We start from the raw sequence: 21,233 nt of genomic DNA on the forward strand, positions 1-21,233 counted from the left end.
GCTTTATGATTCAAAGATATTACAAAAAATCTCTTACTTGTGATTGACGGAAAGTTATAATCAAAACTGATAACATTAATTAACAATTCTGTAAATGATGGTCGTACAACCAGATTTCCCTTGCAAACAAATGTATTTGCTATTTGCCATGGTTGGAATTTTAGAGTTATCACTCCATTTGATAAGAGAGATGACACAGAAACATCTGAGGACTCAGAAAAGCTTCGTTCTACACCGTTTCCTCCGGTAGTTCTTACGACATGCATTACAATTATCTCCAACTTCGCACAAAAACAATTAGATTTCAGGAAATCAAGATTTCATGCAACATTTAGCTGTGGCGATAGCACAACTGATTAATTGCAACCCGTGACTGAAAATGAACCATTGTTTTGAATGGGAGTCAGATGTACAGAAAATTCTGGCAGATTCTCAAGTAAGAGCCCTTTATAGCGAAGATGCTTGTAGTACAACTACAAGACTTACGGCACACTCTTGGGTACGTATAAACCTAATGTTTGGTGCTTAGCACTGTACTCACGACATCACATTAATGGGCTGAGAGTCGTACAGGTTGAGAGACGCTTTGTCAGCAGCCATCTGACACAGTTAAGTCAAGAAATGTTCTTCCATGTCAGTAAATTTCATCACAGTTTCTCACAATCTGTCATTCTGTCTCTCTCTCTTTCCCCCCTCACTCTCACAAGTGCGTGAACACAGAATCAGAAATTAATAAAGATGTTGACGGTTAGCGTATCTTACATTATTCCCAATTCTGAAATGTCTGTATTATTTATCAAACATATTAAATTTGTCAGCAACACTCACAAGCACAACGGTGTTATTTCCATAGTTATCTAAATTGTCTGTATTATTTGTGAACATTAGCTAAGGGTATTTTCGATACTGGTGTTCATTTACGGTATTAGCACAATTGAAATGTTAGCATTACATGTCAAAACTGCACAATTTTCATCAGTAACTCACATATACAATATTTATGTCAAGAGTTACAATGTTAACTCCGCATCTAAGCTATCTGTATTATTTATCAAAATTACGTTAAGACGTCGACCACACTGGAGCAATGTACAAAATTTGTTCATCTAATTTGATGTGTTACTTTTCAACGGTACGTGAGATGCATCAACATAACACACACAATGTTAAGTGTCACAATATTATTTTCACGTGTAAAGATTAACTTGAACTTCGCAGCAAGCGATTGTGGATATTTGGAACTTGGTAGAGGCCACATTGGTTTCCCCAACATAAATATTTCCACATCGAAATCACTTTTAAAATTGTTCAATAGCTGCACAAAACACATTATCCAAAATAATATGCAAGGGAAACAAATCTTCGTTTAGGCCTAAGCGGACCTTTCAGCTACTTCTGCACTGCTTGATTAGCGTGTTATTTTAGTCGCATATGTTTTGTACTCTTATAGAAAAATACGAAAGGCAATTTAGACACGTAAATAACATTACGGACCTTAAGTTGGGAGTCAACCATCATATTTCAAGTATCAACTCTACCCTAACCTGTGACTAGCACGATGACTGCATCATTCACTGGCTGACGCCCATTGTCAGGTTATGGGACACTCACTGATTCTCTCTCTCTCTCTCTCTCTCTCTCTCTCACAGACACACACACACACACACATACACACACACACACCACACTGTCAGCTTCTGACCGGAATATTAATTGAGTGGCGTTCTGGATCCGTGTTTATTTAGTTAGTTTTCACAAGATAAGAGACACACAAAAAACTGTGATCACAGAAAAACTGCGGAACTGTATGCATTGCGACTGTCGTTTGCACGACATTTTTAAACATTATCTTCAACATAGAAGAAGGAAAATTATATTTCATGAAAGTAGGGGAACAAGGATTTAGATGTAGCCATTGCACAGTTGATGGCAGAGATGTCCTTTGTTTACGATGGGGTGGGGATATTTCATGTACCTGTTGTGTGACACTAACTTCAGCCATTGCCTGTTTCCAAGTCCAGATTACAGTTAGATGTGAAAATAGCAATTTGACTCTTGACATAAGCGTTGTGTGCATGTTTCTGCAAAGCTTATACATTTTTGATAAATAATGAAGACATTTTGGACGCGGAAATACCATACGTTACACCAGTATCATAAAAAAATTTACGTAGTTATGGTAAATCATACAGATATTTTAAATGTATAAATGATGTTATGACATTTTTGTCTGCACGGGTGTGTATCTGAGTTGCTCTAGAGGTTTGTGTATTTTTGAAAAATGATACATCTCTTTAGGGGTGGAAATACATTAAGTTCAACAATTATTGTCTATATCTTTACGTACTATGGGGTGTTCAAAAAGCCTCTCCGTAGTGCCGTATGATTGTTAGCCGCGCGTGCCGTATGATTGGTGGCCTGTATGTGTTTCTTCCCTTCAAGTGGACTGTGCCAACATTCCACTGTTTCGTTTATCCTAGCCAGCGTCAGTAGCACCGTTGGTGTGTGTCGTTACGTGTTGTCGTTAGCGTTTAAGTTTAGTTCCTTCGTTCGTTCGTTTCGTTTGTGTCACTGGTATAATGAAGAACGTGTGTTTTTAGTCGAACAAGTGTTGAAAGCTAGCGGTAAATACACAGTTTCAGTTAGTCGAACATTTAGTTCAGTTTTCCCGGAGACAACACTCCCACATCGCGATACTGTGCGCGATTTGATTAACAAATTTCGAAGTACGGGTTCAGTGAAGATGCACCAAGAAGTGGTCGTCCTAGGGTTTTCCTGAGGATAAACAATTCGATATTTCCGATAAAATATCCATGACTTCGAACGAGTCAGTAAGAAAACTCGCCCACACAGCTGTAAGGAAAAAATTAGAACTTTTCCCATATAAAGTGACAGTCGTGCAACAACTGAAAAATACTGATCATGGCAAGAGACTGCATTATTGCAAATGGTTCAAAAATTTCCTTCAACAAAATGGGTTGCATATTCTTAATGAAACCTTTTTTAACTGATGAGGCGTGGTTTCATTTATCCTTATACAAGAACTCGCAAAATTCTCGTATGTGGAATATTGCAAATCCATTGTGTATGAATGAGGAACCACTTCACTCTGTGAAAATAGGAGTTTGGTTTGCATACGTCACGCGCGGCAAACAATCATACGACACTGCGGAGAGACTTTTTCAACACCCCGTATTTATGCTGAGTGCAAAGACACACCGTGTGTTTGTGTGTATGTGTGTGTGTGTGTGTTTGTGAATGTGTATGTGAGTGTGTATGTGTGGATGTGTGAGAGAGGGAGAGAGAGAGAGATTGAGGTGGACGAGTAGCATTAGAGGGACAGGTTGTGAGGAAAGGAGGTGGAAATTACTGATGGTGAAGAATTTTTCCTGGGAAAACTATTAGATTGCTGCCAAAAAATCATCTTGCAAATCGTAACACTAGGCAACCAGGTCACGTGATGTCGTGGATACAGCACTGAGCACGGACCATCTACTTTACACGCACTGAAGAGTGTCAGAAGTATTGTAGTCGTACACATACTATTAACGTCTTGGCTCTACAGGAGTCTTAGTTAAGAATTTGTCAAATTTGACTGTGCATCTGACTCCAGTTCAAAATAGGTTTTCATTCTCATTCGCTGGATGCGGTTAATCACCTGAACTATTCGCACATCTAACTGTTCCCTTGACTTCACAAAACTAAATTTTCCTTCTATGAAGTTGGAGACAATTTTAACGAATGTCGTGAAAACTACCGGAGGAAAGGATGCAGAACTGCATCTGTCCAGAGTTCACCGTTATTTTCGTGTGATCTCTCTTTTCAAACGGAACAATTATTACAAAGTTCTAAAATCGTGAATTCGAGAATATATTGTTTTGTACTGAAACTCACATTGTGCTACGAACATCTACAGCAAAAACATTTATGAATGTTATCAGTTATGTTTGTTACATAGCATAAAACGCAAGTAAGGTATTTTCTGTAGTATCTAGCGAAACTTTAACTTTGAAAACCATTATTATTGCCACAAGTATCGATGTTATCAATTATCATTAGCCACTGCATCTGAAAGACCATTATATTCTTGAATTTGACTGACACAATCGTAACTTGTGTCCATAAAAGGATGTTTTCATAGCAGCTTATCGTGATTGCTAAGATCTTCGATAAAAATCGATAAGCAGTGTAATACCAACGAAAATAACCGATGAACTTCTAATAACAGGCAATAATATACTCACATAGGAGCGTTACTTCTTAAATTTTCTTGTCACTGCACGACTGTCTGAATATCTTACATATACGATGTCTTAACTACTGTTCGGTCCATTCTCATATCTTTCGATTTCTCTTGATTAACGCTGTAGAAATATATATATTTCCATATTCACAATCCTCCTTTTCCCCATCTATTTTCCTCAAGAGCTGCTTCCAGCACCAATACTGCTATTCCTCTGTGTTGTGGATTCATGCTCTCATCCTGGAACTAGTAAAAGTCTAGTACGTAAGCCATTTCGTACTTTAATTGTAGAGGTAACAAATTATATTTCATTGCTGCACAATGCTTTTACTTCTGCTTCACTCTGTTGCCATATTTAAATTCCCCATTATTCTCTGCTACAGATATGTCGGCGGAATCGAATGGGACCGTCACTGCTGCCCAAGTGACTAGAGATGCTGATCCGATGACTGAAGCTGTGACCTTGAAGACTGCCTACACTTACAGTGCACAGTCAGCAGTAACCAGCCTGAAGCCAGAACGGGAGCGACACACAATATTTCTGACACGGAGCTTGGCCTATTAGTGTGCCAGAACCTTCTTTTACTAGATAATTCCGTGTCCTTTATAGCGAGACGGACTCTAGCACACTATTGTAAAATTATTAATCCTACAGGTATGTACTTTCCTTGTTACACACAGATGCTGACTGTGTTGATGGCAATATTACGTGAAATAAGGTTCTTCGTAAGTGTGTGGGCTTTAGCGCCGGCGTAAGTTAACATTAAGGTTTTCAGACAAGCCGCGTCTTGCTATAAAATAATTGCCGCTGGGTCAGTGAGACTGACGTTTCGATTACTCGTGGTGTTACCTTTCTCTAGATCTGCACTGTTACCATGTTCGAAATGTATTTCTTATTCAACCAGTGACAGTACATGACAGGAAGCTACACGACAACGGGTTTTCTTGTGTTAAATATTCATTTGGCATGTATTGATCAACAAAAAACAATCTAACACAATTCGAATATTTGTTACTTATAGTGCTATCATGAATATCAGCTACATTATTTATTTCTTTAGGTTTCATTTTTCAATTTTCTTCCACTGTACTGAATGGTGTTGACAAAATACTGGATGCCGTTAATTGTCAGCACCTGGTGCTGAGTCATACAAACTGGTGGTATCAAGTGAAATACAGCTGTAAACGCTACGGCTTTAAATGTTTCCGCGATGTATATATTTTACAGCTGGTGTTTCTGCCATTTAGAGGGAGACAATTATTGAAGTGTATGAAAACAGTGCAAAAAGAAAAACGTAAATTAGTGACAAACTACGGTGTGTACAAACTTTCTTCAACATGCAAACGACTCTATTATTTTCTGATTTCGGATATATCATGATCAATATGCCTGCCCTAATTGGACATGATGTGGTACAGACGAATAGCGGATTTGTGCACGACTCGCTAAAGTATCGGATAATGGACGCCGTCCATGACCTCCTGAATGGGTTTTTTCAACCCAGAAATGGTTTTGAGGTAATTGCTGTACACCTTGTACTTAATATGGCCCCACAACAAGGAGCTGTATATGGTCAGATCCGGAGAATTTGGCAGCCAATCGGGGCCCATGCCAGTGTCTCAGGGTACCCCAGGGCCGCAATGGGTTCCGCAAAGTGCTCCTCCAGGACATCAAACATTCTCCTGCTCCGATGGGCTCAAATTCCCTCTTGGGTGAACCACATTTTGTCGATATAAGGATAGGGGGGTGGGGTGGAGTGGTGAATGAAATCATTTTGAAAATCAACACGTACCGTTCGGTAGTTACCGTGCCATTACAATCGCACCCATTATTCTGTGATTGGACATAGCACACCTCACCCATTGAGGGTGAAGAGACTTCTCGGTCGCGAAATGCGTATTCTCAGTCTTCGAAATGCGCCAATTTCGCTTATTGACGAACCCATCCAAATGAAAGTGGGTTGCGTCGCTAAAGCAAGCCACGCATACGCATACTACTTCCCATCGTGCTCCCCGGCCAACCATGCAGTCTGAACGTCCTAACGCAAACCGTTCGGAAGTCATGACAATTTTACTTTATATAGTTCAGTGTCACCCTGCACTAATAGAACATCGATCGCGTTTTCTATTTGTAAACTCGTGGCACTTAGTAATGTTCATATAGCACATATCTCTTCGCCAGTAGCGCTACTGAAAACCTACCCGCCACAGTCGTCCTTTATTTATAAAGTAATAGAAGAGTAATCCTGGTGTGGGTGTGTGTGAAAAACTGTAGAGCACCTACATGGTGGTTACAACTTACTGAAATTCCATACGTGCTACGTTAACATGACGACGCCTTTGTGGTCAGGTAATGAATACGGTGATGCTCACATGTGCTACCATATGCATCTAATTTCGAAAGGACTAAAACTTTAATGTTATCTATTAACAGTAAATTTATACGAACATTTATGGAGCAAATGGGGATGTTTTAATAATATATCAATTGTGAAATTTGCATGTCATTGGCGGATAGAGTTCCAAAAGAGCAATAGATCATTCTGAAGGAATGAAGGTAAGTGTCAAGACACACATAGCACTCTACGTAGCTGTCACTGCCAGTATCAAAATCTTGGAGCATTGAGCGATGAGGATATTTTTAAGTACTTTAAGGCTCTGAAATACATATTGCGATAGTGCATACTACAGCAGTTTGTTTCTTTAAGGAGCAATATATATCGTTATTAAGGGGTATCACAATGTTGCGTAGGCAAATCTAGGATGTAGAAAGGATAGTACAAAAAATTTTCGATACTACAAGATATAATACAGGTGCACGTAGAGAAGAGCAGATAAGAAAAATTACAGGATGTAGTGTAGCACCAGTCATTTACGAATGAATCAGTATTATTTTCAAGAAACCTAAGGCTAAACGGACGTAGGAAAAATGTGATATAAAAATGCACGGTTGTCAGATGGATAAAACGAACAATTAAGGTTGAAGGTATAAACCTGAAGAGTGTAACGGGAATTTGGCTCTTATGCTTCATAACGGAAGCAACACCAAATAAAAATCATGATACTGTCAACGAAGCAGCTGACCTAGAAAAAGTTTAGCACGGTTCGAGATGCTCCAAAAATTAAACTAATAAAACGTTAGTTATTATCTCGAAGGAAAAGCAGACGATATACAATAGGTATAAAATCCTAGTGCGATGATAACGATTGGAAAGAGATGTATTCAGATGAAAAGGTCACAATGCAGGAATTAAATCCTTCCTCTTTTATATTCAATCCGTACGTTACAGATGCAAATAAAGAAAGGAATCAAAGATAAATGATTCATAGGTTCGAAGGGAGAATTCAAATTAAGGTTGAAAACTATGAGTGACAATTTCGCTATTATATTCCTATTGTTGTTTTGTTTTTTTTGTTGGATGTTTTCAAGTAAGCACAATAAAAGCCAGCACACATGTTTCATTAATATCGTCATTTATAGTGAAAGCTTATTTTCTCCAATACGAATTATGAACATCAGGAGGTGACTTTGTGTCCTAGGTACAGTAGTGGATACATAAAAGGCTCAGGGAGCGGGCGATAAAAATATGTTGGGCTACCTTTACTTTTACTGTAATAAAAAATATCAAGTCACACTCAAAGTTTAAGAAAATTTTGTATAAACTGATTATACATATATACAAGACAAGGCCATTTTACGCTATAGAAGAGTTACAATTGTGGTCCTCTTCCTTAAATGAATAATTTCATGCGCCTATTCTTCCTCTGAAATTGGTCAATTACCTCGCCAATAGGACAATCAATGTCAGGGTGAGTGTTCGAAAGAGCTAAGCCATTAAGTCGATCTTCCATCAATGTCGACCTCAGCCATGTCTTTGTACGTCGCAGTGTTGAATAACTATTGCAGCAATAAATGCAGGTAGACAAGCAAATACCTTGTTCAGCTTGTGCAAAGTGGGATAGTCAAATCTAGGACAGACAGACAACGCTTGCATAACAGAATCTCGATCATTAAGAGCGTTTATGCTCGTTTGCTTGTACTGAAGAATCTCTCCCATTGGTCTCTTTTTTTTAATCATCAAGAGTGATTCTTCTTCAAAAAACGGTATTTTGGTTAAGCATTGGTTCAATTTATGTGCCAGATCATTACCGTTATGTTTCAGTAGTTGTGATGGGAAAAATATGTTGAATCTTAGATGATAATGCTCCATAGGAAAGTACAACTACTCGATAACTCGATCCGGTCGAGTTGAATGACGAAATAAATAAATGAATAGCGTGCGGTCTGACTGGCGGGGACGGCCGTGGGTGGCAATGCGATCGTCCCCGCATGGGGGTTGGGGGGAAACTCGCGCACCAGCCATATGTATCCGCCACTGCCTAGGTAGAACCGTTTTCATTCCGTCCGGTATGGTCACTTCACATTACTGCATGTTCTTGCAACATACCATTAAAAATATAGTAATGCATGTTCTTCGAGACAAATGCGCAGAAGTGTGAACCTGGATTTGTTGATAGATACAGCAACGAGTACGGCCGCCGCCACGGAAGTGATGTCTGCACCCAAGCTTACCACAACAGCGGCGGCAGGCACCTCTGAAGAACCTTTCGACACAAGTCGTGTCCCTGATACTGAGGAAGCTGCGACGAGCGTGACGCAACAAGAGGAACCCTCTTCACACATCTCGTCCTTGACCAAACTCAGACAATTGTGCAGACATCAGAGTGAAGTAAAGAATAAAATGTTTGGACCATTTTTACCGGGGCTCTGCAAGCACGTCGCTGAACCAGGTAGAAACGTTGCCCTACGAGATTAATGTTAATATTAACAGAGATGAATACTTCTTATTGAATTATTAGGATGGAACATTAGTTTTTAGTGTCATTGTTTCGCTTGTTGGATTATGGTTGCTACACTATTATTAATCGATTATTATATCTTATTTGTAGTTAACTGTTGCTACTGAGTTTACACATTGTCATTTTCTCATTTGGAGATTGTGAATGGTGTCGCAGTGGCCCCTTATCAGTTAGAGGGCCCGCACAATTAACATGCAAGGTTGGCTGCCGACCTCCCTTCAGTAGTTCATATCAAAGCATCGCCTGTGAATGTAAACCTCAAGAGACCTTTCGCATAAACAGGACACTATTTCATGAAAGCCTTGTGACAGAGATCCAAAAATTGAAACTAATGTGACTAAGTGTAGCACTCCAACAAATCAGTGTTATAAGCATGCCAGCAATGTCTGACCGGCAATGTGCACCTATAGCTAGGACAGTTCTGGCCAATATCTACACCAGCTCCCGCCCACTTGAAATTCGCCCTCATCTTCTGTAGAAATTAATATCTTCTTGGGTGTAACGCCACTTTGGAATTGTGTAGCGTAGTATTTTCATTGTTATTACTCCTTTTCATTGTCTTGTAACTTTTATCTGGTTTTGCACTACAAGAATTATTGTGTTTCTTGTATACCTTGAGTTTGAAAATTTGTGCACGCCAAGAAGGCGTTTTAGTTAAATAAAGTGTGTTCAAACTTGATCGTTAGTTCTTTCCTGCCGACAGTGGGACACTACAAACGGAGTTGTGGACGCTAGAAAAGAGGCGGCAACTAGAAAAATGGGAATATTTCCTGCATATTCTTTGTTTCAGTTCAACAGAGGGGCTACAGCAGCGGTGGCAAACAGAAACATTTGCACCTATAATACCAGCCCGCAGAGCATGGCAAGAAAACAGTTTTCTCCTTTTAAAAGGATCGTTGTGACCTTGGTGACTCAATAGGGTCAGGATCTCTTATTGTTTTAATGAACATCACTGAAACTCATAAATCCCCAATGATCTTACCAGAGATTATAGGTTATCGAAATTGTCTAAGAAAAACTTTAACTAGTTGACAGGATGAGAGCATGGGTCAGCAGCATCGTGGAATAGCTGTTTTGCACCTGGAAGCAGCTCTTGACATGAACAGATAGCGAGGCCCACTACGATTCTGAGAAACAAATGCATTTTTATCTGCAGTAATTATGAAGAGACGTGAAAAGATATGTGGTGACGCAGGACAGCAATTATGTCGTTGCATATTGCAAGATCTTCAGACTGTCATCCAGTTACAGAAGAAAATTTAAGAACTAAGATCCAATGAGGGTATGATATTGGCTGTCATAAGAAGCGTGTGTATTGTTTAAGTTAGTTGTGATTGATATTTATGCAAGATCTTAGTAATGTCCCATCAGCAGCTATGAAAACTTCTATTACAGCTAAAGGTTACGGTTGTTGTCAGTCATCATCATAACGATGTGACTGCTTACAAGATAAAGTGGCTAATGATGATTTGTGACATAGAAACTAATCACAATAATAACGCTTTATGATTCAAAGATATTACAGAAAATCTCTTACTTGTAATTGACGGAAAGTAATAATCAAATCTGATAGCATTAATTAACAATTCTGTAAATGATGGTCGTACAACCAGATTTCCCTTGCAAACAAATGTATTTCCTATTTGCCAAAGTTGGAATTTTGGAGTTATCACTCCATTTCATAAGAGAGATGACACAGAAACATCTGAGGACTCAGAAGAGCTTCGTTCTACATCGTCTCCTCCGGTAGTTCTTACGACATGCATTACAATTATCTCCCACTTCGTACAAAAACAATTAGATTTCAAGAAATCAAGATTTCATGCAAAATTTAGCCGTGGCGATAGCACAACTGATTAATAGCAACCCGTGACTGAAAATGAACCATTTTTTTTGAATGGGAGTCAGATGTACAGAAAATTCTGGCACATTCTCAAGTAAGAGCCCTTTATAGCGAAGATGCTGGTAGTACAACTACAAGACTTACGGCACACTCTTGGGTACGTATAAACCTAATGTTTGGTGCTTAGCACTGTACTCACGACATCACATTAATGGGCTGAGAGTCGTACAGGTTGAGAGATGCTTTGTCAGCAGCCATCTGACACAGTTAAGTCAAGAAATGTTCTGCCATGTCAGTAAATTTCATCACAGTTTCTCACAACCTGTCATTCTGTCTCTGTCTCTATCCCCCCTCCCTCTTACAAGTGCATGAACACAGAATCAGAAATTAATAAAGATGTTGACGATTAGCGTATCTTACAGTATTCCCAATTCTGAAATGTCTGTATTATTCATCAAACATATTAATCTTTGTCAGTAACACTCACAAGCTTAACAATGTTATTTCCATATTTATCTAAACTGTCTGTATTATTTGTGAAATTTAGGTAAGGGTATTTTCAATACTGGTGTTCATTTACGGTATTAGCACTATTAAAATGTTAGCATTATATGTGAAAACTGCATAATTTACATCAGTAACTCACATACACAATATTTATGTCAAGTGTTACAATGTTAACTCCACACCTAAGCTATCTGTATTATTTATCAAAATTAAATTAAGACTTTGACCATACCGGAGTAATGTACAAAATTTGCTCATTTGATATGATGTGTTGTTTTTCAAGAGTACGTGAGCTACGTCAACAGTACACACACAATGGTAAGTGTCACAGTATTATTTTCACGTCTAAAGATCTACTTCGCAGCATGCGATGTTCGATCTTTGAACCATGGAAGAGGGCACATTGGTTTCCCCAACATAAATATTTCCACATCGAAATCACTTTTATTATTGTTCTATAGCTGCACAAAACACATTATCCAAAATAATCTGCTAAGCAAACGAAACTTCGTTTAGTCGTAACAGGACCTTTCAGCTACTTCTGCAGTGCTTGATTAGCATGTTATTTTAGACGCATATGTTTTGGTCTGTTATAGAATAGTAAGGCAGGCAATTTCGATGCGTAAATAATATTGTGAACCTTAAGCTGGAAGTCTACCATCATATTTCAAGCATCAACTCTACCTTTACCTGTGACCATCCACAGGCTGACGCCCATTGTCAGGTTATGGGACACTCTCTCCCTCTCTCTCTCTCTCTCTCTCTCTCTCTCTCTCTCACACACACACACACACACACACACACACACACACGCACACACACTGTCAGCTTCTGACCGGAATACAAATTGAGTTGAGTTCTGAAAGCGTGTTTATTTAGTTATTTACTTAGTTTTCTCAAGAGAGGTGACTCAAAAAACTGTGATCACAGAAAAATTGCACATCTGTATCCTTTGCACATTTTTAAAAACTGTTTTCAACTTAGATGAAAGAAAATTATATTTCGTGAAAGTAGGAGAACAAGTAGGATTTAAATGTAGACATTGCACAGTTGATGGCAGAGATGTCTTTTGTTGACATTAGGGGGGGTGGGGGGTTATTTCTTGTACCACTTGTGTTGCTAACTTCAACCATTGCCTGTTTCCAAGCGCAGATTACAGTTAGATGTGTAAATAACATTGTGTCTCTTGACATAAGCGTTGTGTGCATGTTGCTGCAAAGCTTATAGATTTTTGATAAATAATGAACACATTTTGGATGCGGAAATACCATACGTTCCACCAGTATTATCAAAAACATTACGTAATTTTGGTAAATGAGACAGATATTTTGAATGTATAAATGATATTATGATATTTTTGCCTGCGCAGCTGTGTGTCTGAGTTGCTCTAGAGGTTTATGTATTTTTGTAAAATGATACAACTTTTTAGGGGTGGAAATACATTAAGTTCAACAAGTATTGTCTATATCTGTACAAACTATGGGGTTTTCAAAATGTCAGTCAGCTTCTGACTGGAATACTAATTGAGTTGAGTCCTGAATGCGTGTTTATTTAGTGGGAACTGAAAATTATCATTGCCTTTCCTGCTTAGCGTATGATTTTAGGCAATTTGCGTTTTTTGTAGTAATAGATCAGAAATACACACAACTTAGTGATACTTTAACTACTTTGGGGGGGGGGGGTGAAGGGGGTCGTTGTGTCCTGCACTAATTCTTATACGAAGACCAATCATTGTTTTTTCCAAATGCATATCAAAGTTAGACGTGAAGATAACGTCGTGACACTTGACAAAATCATTGTGTGCATGTTGCTGACAAAGCTCATATATATTTTTGATAAATAATAAAGACGTTTGGAAAAGGGAATATCGTAATTTACACTACAACTGTCAACATCGTTATGTATTTTTGATAAATAAATACTGAAATATTTAAATAAAAGTGTGACAATTCTATCTGTACATATGTGTAAATGTTTCTGAGCTGCCTTTCTATATCTGAGCATAATACTAGTATTTTGGACGAGAAATTCTTTAAGTTCGACAACTTTTGTCCATATTTTTCCATAATAGTTGTGGTGCGTGCAAAAACGTGTGTGTGTGTGTGTTTGTGTGTGTGTGTGTGTGTGAGAGAGAGAGAGAGAGAGAGAGAGAGAGAGAGAGAGAGTGAGTGCGAGAGATAGAAAGAGAGAGAAACAAGTTGTGATAAAAAGTGGTGAAATTTACTGAATTACGATGCAAAGTTCATTTCGACAGGCATGCATGTTCAAAGCAACACAGCATCGTAATTCAGAATAATACAAGCGAACGCTCGCCATAAGCGGGAAATCCAGGTTGTAATCTTAGTCCGGCACAAATGTCCATTGGCGTCATTTCTTTCTCCAGCTGACGGTTGTCCATGTTCGCAACTGCGAATACATTTAATGTGTTACGTAGGGGTATTGCGGTCCTGTTCTGTTCTGCTTTCTTCCCAGATATTCTGTGTGTAGCGTCTTTCTGACTTCTATAAATGTACCTTCGAAGTCCAATAATCAAAGGGATTTTGGCTTCCGTGCTTTTAGCCCCCATTCCACTTACTACGAGAGGCTTAACTAATTGTCCTCCGCCGCGCGGGATGGTCGCGGGGTTAGAGGCGACATGTCACGGATTGCGCCCCTCCCCCCCTCCTCACTCTGGCAAGTGTGTGTGCGTGTTGTTCCTAACATATGTTAGCTTAAATAGTGCGTAAGTCTAGGGACCGATGACCTCAGCAGTTTGGTCCCCTATGAATTCACACACATTTGAACACATTTTAATTGTCCTCCCCCTCCCACTCTCTTCCCCCCCCCCATATTCAGTTGGAGGCTATGTTTGTATCGACCCAGCTGCAGCAACAGATACAGCTTTTTCTCTACATTGCTGTTAAGCAAGCCCTGGACATGGCGCAGCCACACCTCCACATGTCTACATCTACATCTACATCCATACTCCGCAAGCCATCTGACGGTGTGTGGCCGAGGGTACCTTGAGTACCTCTATCGGTTCTCCCTTCTATTCCAGTCTCGTATTGTTCGTGAAAAGAAGGATTGTCGGTATGCTTCCGTGTGGGCGCTAATCTCTCTGATTTTATCCTCATGGTCTCTTCGCGAGATATACGTAGGAGGGAGCAATATATGGCTTGACTTTTCGGTGAAGGTACGTTCTCGAAACTTCAACGAAAGCCCGTACCGAGCTACTGAGCGTCTCTCCTGCAGAGTCTTCCACTGGAGTTTATCTTTCGCGATTACTAAACGATCCTGTAACGAAGCACGCTGCTCTCCGTTGGATCTTCTCTATCTCTTCTATAAACCCTATCTGGTACGGATCCCACACTGCTGAGCAGTACTCAAGCAGTGGGCGGACAAGCGTACTGTAACCTACTTCCTTTGTTTTCGGATTGAATTTCCTTAGGATCCTTCCAATGAATCTCAGTCTGGCATCTGCTTTACCGACGATCAACTTTATATGATCATTCCATTTTAAATCACTCCTAATGCGTACTCCCAGATAATTTATGGAATTAACTGCTTCCAGTTACTGACCTGCTATTTTGTAGCTAAATGATAAGAGATCTATCTTTCTATGAATTCGCAGCACATTACACTTGTCTACATTGAGATTCAATTGCCATTCCGTGCACCATGCGTCAATTCGCTGCAGATCCTCCTGCATTTCAGTACAATTTTCCGTTGTTACAACCTCTCGATACACCACAGCATCATCTGCAAAAAGCCTCAGTGAACTTCCGGTGTCATCCGCAATGTCATTTATGTATATTGTGAACAGCAACGGTCCTATGACACTCCCCTGCGGCACACCTGAAATCACTCTTACTTCGGAAGACTTCTCTCCATTGAGAATGACATGATGCGTTCTGTTATCTAGGAACTCTTCAATCCCATCACACAATTGGTCTGATAGTCCACATGAGTGTGTGCTGTTGCTGCCCCATTTCCTCCATATTACATTTGACGCTATAAGTAGCTGTCCAGGTAGTTTCCTGCTCCTCCGACTACAAGCAGACTATCTTTGTCATTAAATTCTCTGGAGAAAACCTCTACGTCCTCTGTCTCTGTCTAAGGTTTTTATGACGCTTGTGACTTGGTATTCTACACCTCGTAGAATTTAGCCTACGTGCTGTGCCCTATCGGCACTGGTGCCGTCTGTTTTCTGACTTTCTCTTTCTGTAAGGGTGCATTTCATGGTCTGTGTTTCTAAACGGCTCGACGAGGTGACGTGGCACCGGCTGCCGCTAGAAGGCGCGGTGGTGGGTGGGGCTGGGAGTGACGGCTGGGACGAAGGTGGACAGTTGCGATATAAGAGCGAACTTCGGCGGACCGTGGATTGTGCAGTGTGCAAGTACTGGTCTTAAACGTGCCCTAGCTGTCTCAGTCCTGGTGGTTTGGCGAAACAGCTCGGAGAACTGTGTATGGACTGCATCAGCACAAGCTTAATACAGTGTGTTAACTGTAAGACGGCGGAGTTGTGAGGGGAGTGCGGGGAGAGGAGGAAGCAAGCATTGGCTGGCGAGGGGAGAGGTGCCGTTGGGAGGGGGGACAAGGCACGCCTACCAGTTGCAGTGCTGGCACTGCAAATTGCGCGTCATGCTTACACGAAAGCAGACGAAAGGCTTGGAAGTAAAACTCGCTTTAAATGTTGTTCGTAAACGAAACTGAAATCGTCATTTACATTGAAACCTATACAGGGTACTACAAAAAGGTACGGCCAAACTTTCAGGAAACATTCCTCACACACAAAGAAAGAAAATATGTTATGTGGACATGTGTCCGGAAACGCTTACTTTCCATGTTAGAGCTCATTTTATTACTTCTCTTGAAATCACATTAATCATGCAATGGGAACACACGGCCGGCCGAAGTGGCCGTGCGGTTAAACGCGCTGCAGTCTGGAACCGCAAGACCGCTACGGTCGCAGGTTCGAATCTTGCCTTGGGCATGGATGTTTGTGATGTCCTTAGGTTAGTTAGGTTTAACTAGTTCTAAGTTATAGGGGACTAATGACCTCAGCAATTGAGTCCCATAGTGCTCAGAGCCATTTGAACCATTTTTTGGGAACACACAGCAACAGAACGTACCAGCGAGACTTCAAACACTTTGTTACAGGAAATGTTCAAAATGTCCTCTGTTAGCAAGGATACATGCATCCACCCTCCGTCGCATGGAATCCCTGATGCGCTGATGCAGCCCTGGAGAATGGCGTATTGTATCACAGCGTCCACAATACGAGCACGAAGAGTCTCTACATTTGGTACCGGGGTTGCGTAGACAAGAGCTTTCAAATGCCCCCATAAATGAAAGTCAAGGGGGTTGAGGTCAGGAGAGCGTGGAGGCCATGGAATTGGTCCGCCTCTACCAATCCATCGGTCACCGAATCTGTTGTTGAGAAGCGTGCGAACACTTCGACTGAAATGTGCAGGAGCTCCATCGTGCATGAACCACAAGTTGTGTCGTACTTGTAAAGGCACATGTTCTAGCAGCACAGGTAGAGTATCCCGTATTAAATCATGATAACGTGCTCCTTTGAGCGTAGGTGAAAGAACGAAACTAAAATGAGCTCTAACATGGAAATTAAGCGTTTCCGGACACATATCCACATAACATCTTTTCTTTATTTGTGTGTGAGGAATGTTTCCTGAAAGTTTGGCCGTACCTTTTTGTAACACCCTGTATATAAAAATGAATGTATGTATGTTTGTCTACTATGCGCTCACAAACCATTCATGTGATTGCAATGAAACTTTGGTGAGTTGTTCTCCGAACGCCCGAAAAGACTAATAGACAATCTTTCAACAGTTAGGTTACTGTTGCATGCGTAGCCCAATTGATTAGGTAAAGGCTTGTCATGCAGCGTACCCGGGTTTGATTTCCACTGCTCGCAATTTTTTATTTCATTCCCCGCAATGTTTAACTATTAATTACGAAATTTAAATGTACTTAAACAGGTCATATAGTATAACGTAACTGTCAATCTCTATATATACAAATGAATTTATGTATGTCTGCCCTCTGTGCGTTTTGAATTTGCTAATGTACTGTAATATGAATGTGTTTCGAAATAATACAGTAATCAGTGGTGTTTCCATACAAAGCAATACGTTAGCAAGGAAAAATGAAATATAAGGTAATTCGGACGAAATAGGGGGCTCCTTCAAAGTGATCACGAACAAAATATCTGAAATGGAAACTCACCTTTTCTTGCTAGGCATTTGTGGTGATACGCCAGGATGATTCTTGGAAAACTGTTTGAATCTTCCAATGCTACGCATGCTTTGTCCTGTGTATGTAGCAAAAAAAAATGTTTCAAATGGCTATGAGCACTATGGGACTTAACTGCTGTGGTCATCAGTCCCCTAGAAATTAGAACTACTTAAACCTAACTAACCTAAGGACATCACACACATCCATGCCCGAGGCAGGATTCGAACCTGCGACCGTAGCCGTCACGCGGTTCCAGACTGTAGCGCCTAGAACCGCACGGCCACACCGTGTATGTAGCAGCTCTCAGTGAAGATTTGTAAATGGGGTGAAGCAATTTTTTCTGCTCCCTTTCCCTTTCGCAGCATTCAATCACACGAAATATAATTTTGCGAGCATCGATACGTAGTACTGGTTTCCTTCTAACTGTAGGCCTACCGGTAGGTGTTGTTGGCGACTCCCGAGATGGGCCAGCAACTGCCTCTTCACTCATTTTGATAATGTTTAACACAACTGCACAATAAAAACACGCAGAACAGAACAGCGCAAAACAATAACGAAGCAGACGACAATGGCTACCTCGTACAACACAGTCAGCTACGTAATGTTGGCAGCAGTCGAAACTGCGTGCCTACCGAAGCCTCCCGACGATTACCGTCTTATACCGATTCAGGACTAGGGAGAGGTCTGCCACCTAAACGTTTACATACTGTAGTTATGACTTATCCGGTGGGGCACTCTATTGCCCTTCAGACTTGTAGGTGGTGGATGAAAAAGTAAATTATGGCGGAAGTGCTGTAACTTTCGTGAGACACAGCTGGAGCGGATATGTTGTGACTGTTAGAGGAACATGGCGTCTTGTGACCTAGCAGAGAACAAGGGAAGATATGTTTCGTGTTTTAAACTTCAGGGTACTGTTTCGCGTATATACTTATTCTGCAAAGTCTAATTCCTGAAGTACTCAAGGTGACGATGCATTTGACCCTATCATTTTAATGCAGTCATGTTACTTGCCTGTCAAGGATTCTTGAAGGCTGCCCGTTTCAAAGAGTTGGACGTACTGTTCAAAATAGTTGGCTAAGACTGGCTTAGTGAGTGCTTCACATAATGATTTTCCTCGGAGTTATTCTAACGCATTGATGTTAATTATTAGTTTCTCATTTTGAATATTGGTACATTTCGTTAAATCCTTTCTTATGCTTTGAAATTAACGCTGTTATGAGGAGCGGGTAATTTTGCTGCCTGATGGCTAGTATTTTTGTTAATGTCAGTTAATGATTTATTTTCTGCTGCATGTGTGTTTTCCAGTTATTTTTGGAATTCTAAAAAAAAAATATGGTTGATACGTCTTTGGATCTGCCATATTAGTGGTTATTAGTTTACACGGCTCTACATCGGCTTGGGTATTGACTCTGATTCACAGTCTGTTCAAGTCTGGTCTCTTTTTACAGTATGCGGCAGTTTATTACCGTTTTGTTAAGATTGTCCGTACTTGGTATATCTTAATAAATGTTGTTGTTTTGGTCTTCAGTCCTGAGACTGGTTTGATGCAGCTCTCCATGCTACTCTATCCTGTGCAAGCTTCTTCATCTCCCAGTAACTACTTATACCTACATCCTTCTGAATCTGCTTAGTGTATTCATCTCTTGGTCTCCCTCTACGATTTTTACCCTCCACGCTGCCCTCCAATACTAAATTGGTGATCCCTTGATGCCTCAGAATATGTCCTACCAACCGATCCCTTCTTCTTGTCAAGTTGTGCCACAAATTTCTCTTCTCCCCAATCCTATTCAATACCTCCTCATTAGTTATGTGATCTACCCATCTAATCTTCATCATTCTTCTGTAGTACCACATTTCAAAAGCTTCTATTCTCTTCTTGTCCAAACGGTTTATCGTTCATGTTTCACTTCCGTACATGCTTACACTTCATACAAATACTTTCAGAAACGACTTCCTGACACTTAAATCTATACTCGATGTTAACACATTTCTCTTCTTCAGAAACGCTTTCCTTGCCATTGCCAGTCTACATTTTATATCCTCTCTACTTCGACCATATCAGTTATTTTGCTCCCCAAATAGCAAAACTCCTTTACTACTTTAAGTGTCTCATTTCCTAATCTAATTCCCTCAGCATCACCCGACTCAATTCGACTACATTCCATTATCCTCGTTTTGCTTTTGTTAATGTTCATCTTATATCCTCCTTTCAAGACACTATCCATTCCGTTCAACTGCTCTTCCAAGTCCTTAGCTGTCTCTGACAGAATTACAATGTCATCGGCGAACCTCAAAGTTTTTATTTCTTCTCCACGTATTTTAACACCTACTCCGAATTTTTCTTTTGTTTCCTTCACTGCATGCTCAATATACAGATTGAATAACATCGGCGATAGGCTACAACCCTGTATCACTGCCTTCCCAACCACTGCTTCCCTTTCGTGTCCCTCGACTTTTAAAGCTGCCATCTGGTTTCTGTACAAATTGTAAAAAGCCTTTTGCTTCCTGTATTTTACCCCTGCCACCTTCAGAATTTGAAAGGGAGTATTCCAGTCAACATTGTCAAAAGGTTATCTACATAAATATGTTTCGAAATTATACCCTAATTCACTTTATGTCAGTCGCGTTACGTCTTTACTTCCCTCTTCCTGTTACGATACCTACTGTGACAGCTAGCGACTGGCTGTTTCATAAGACCTTATCGGAGCCGACAACGGCACCGTGGATATAGATGTCGTCAATACTCCTCCGGTGGCAGCGCTGGTGCATCCTCGCCTTCTGTCGTGTTGTCACATCCTCTTCGCTACGACGAACATCGAAGTAGGCCCCCCTCCTCTCTAAGATTTTGAACGAGAGACCTTCATTGCCGATCTGCTTCGTACGGTGGACATGAATGACGTCCCTGCACTTCTGTCTTCTAGATGGAATAGTTATCCTCTACTTCGTATGAGAGTCTGACGAGCGACGAAGGATACGATACGGCCAAATGTTGCGCTTTAGTAACTTGTCCGACATTTCCACTTACTCCATCCGTGTAACAATCCATTTCATGTCTCGCGAGGTGTATCTCGGTAGCCGTTGTCTGGCGTTACAGCTTTCTCGATCTTTCTCCTGTGCGTCATGGTAAAAACTGAATGGCAAGTAATTATCGATTGTCGGCTTTGAACTGGCGTTTCCTGCGCGACAGCGAGCGGCGCCAACCGTTGCATCCCACTACAAACAGCCCAGCTCGCGGCAGTGTTTCTGCAGTTGTTACTGGTCGCATTGGAGGCTCTCATCTTCAAGTTCACTGGAACATTATTAATGGTCATACGAGCTAAATTTTCTGGACGTTCCCTAACACAGCCTTATCATTGATGGGAGTTCTTCCGTTCGGTTAGCTTTCCCTCTAGGTCTCCCGTTGCACTATGAGACTCAGCTTTACACATTTCAGTTTTGCCCTTCTTACTTCGTTATGTCCTTCATTCGTCCGCCAATATGCCTTTCACCTTTGCTTAGCAAGAGGAATTCAGCACAGCAGGTCATTAGTCGATCTCTCATCGCTCT

The 21,233-nt window shown here is 40.6% G+C and overlaps 1 protein-coding gene across 13 annotated transcripts in view; it reads left to right on the forward strand.

Moving 5' to 3' along the window:
* LOC126475417 (uncharacterized) overlaps nt 1–21,233 on the forward strand; it is a 164,070-nt gene that overhangs the window by 95,737 nt on the left and 47,100 nt on the right. For 4 of the 13 annotated variants that reach the window (XM_050103255.1, XM_050103267.1, XM_050103264.1 and 1 more), the window contains one exon: nt 8,762–8,901. The exons of 4 other annotated variants lie outside the window; for them this stretch is intronic. Coding sequence is in view for 4 of the 9 variants with exons in the window: in XM_050103261.1 (XP_049959218.1) it covers nt 4,820–4,898; nt 8,762–9,034 (352 nt within the window). In the remaining 5 variants the exon portion in view is untranslated. 5 more of the 13 variants (XR_007586727.1, XM_050103258.1, XM_050103262.1 and 2 more) reach the window with 3 other exon arrangements.

This window comes from Schistocerca serialis, chromosome 4, assembly GCF_023864345.2.
Source record: "Schistocerca serialis cubense isolate TAMUIC-IGC-003099 chromosome 4, iqSchSeri2.2, whole genome shotgun sequence".
NCBI lineage: Eukaryota > Metazoa > Arthropoda > Insecta > Orthoptera > Acrididae > Schistocerca > Schistocerca serialis.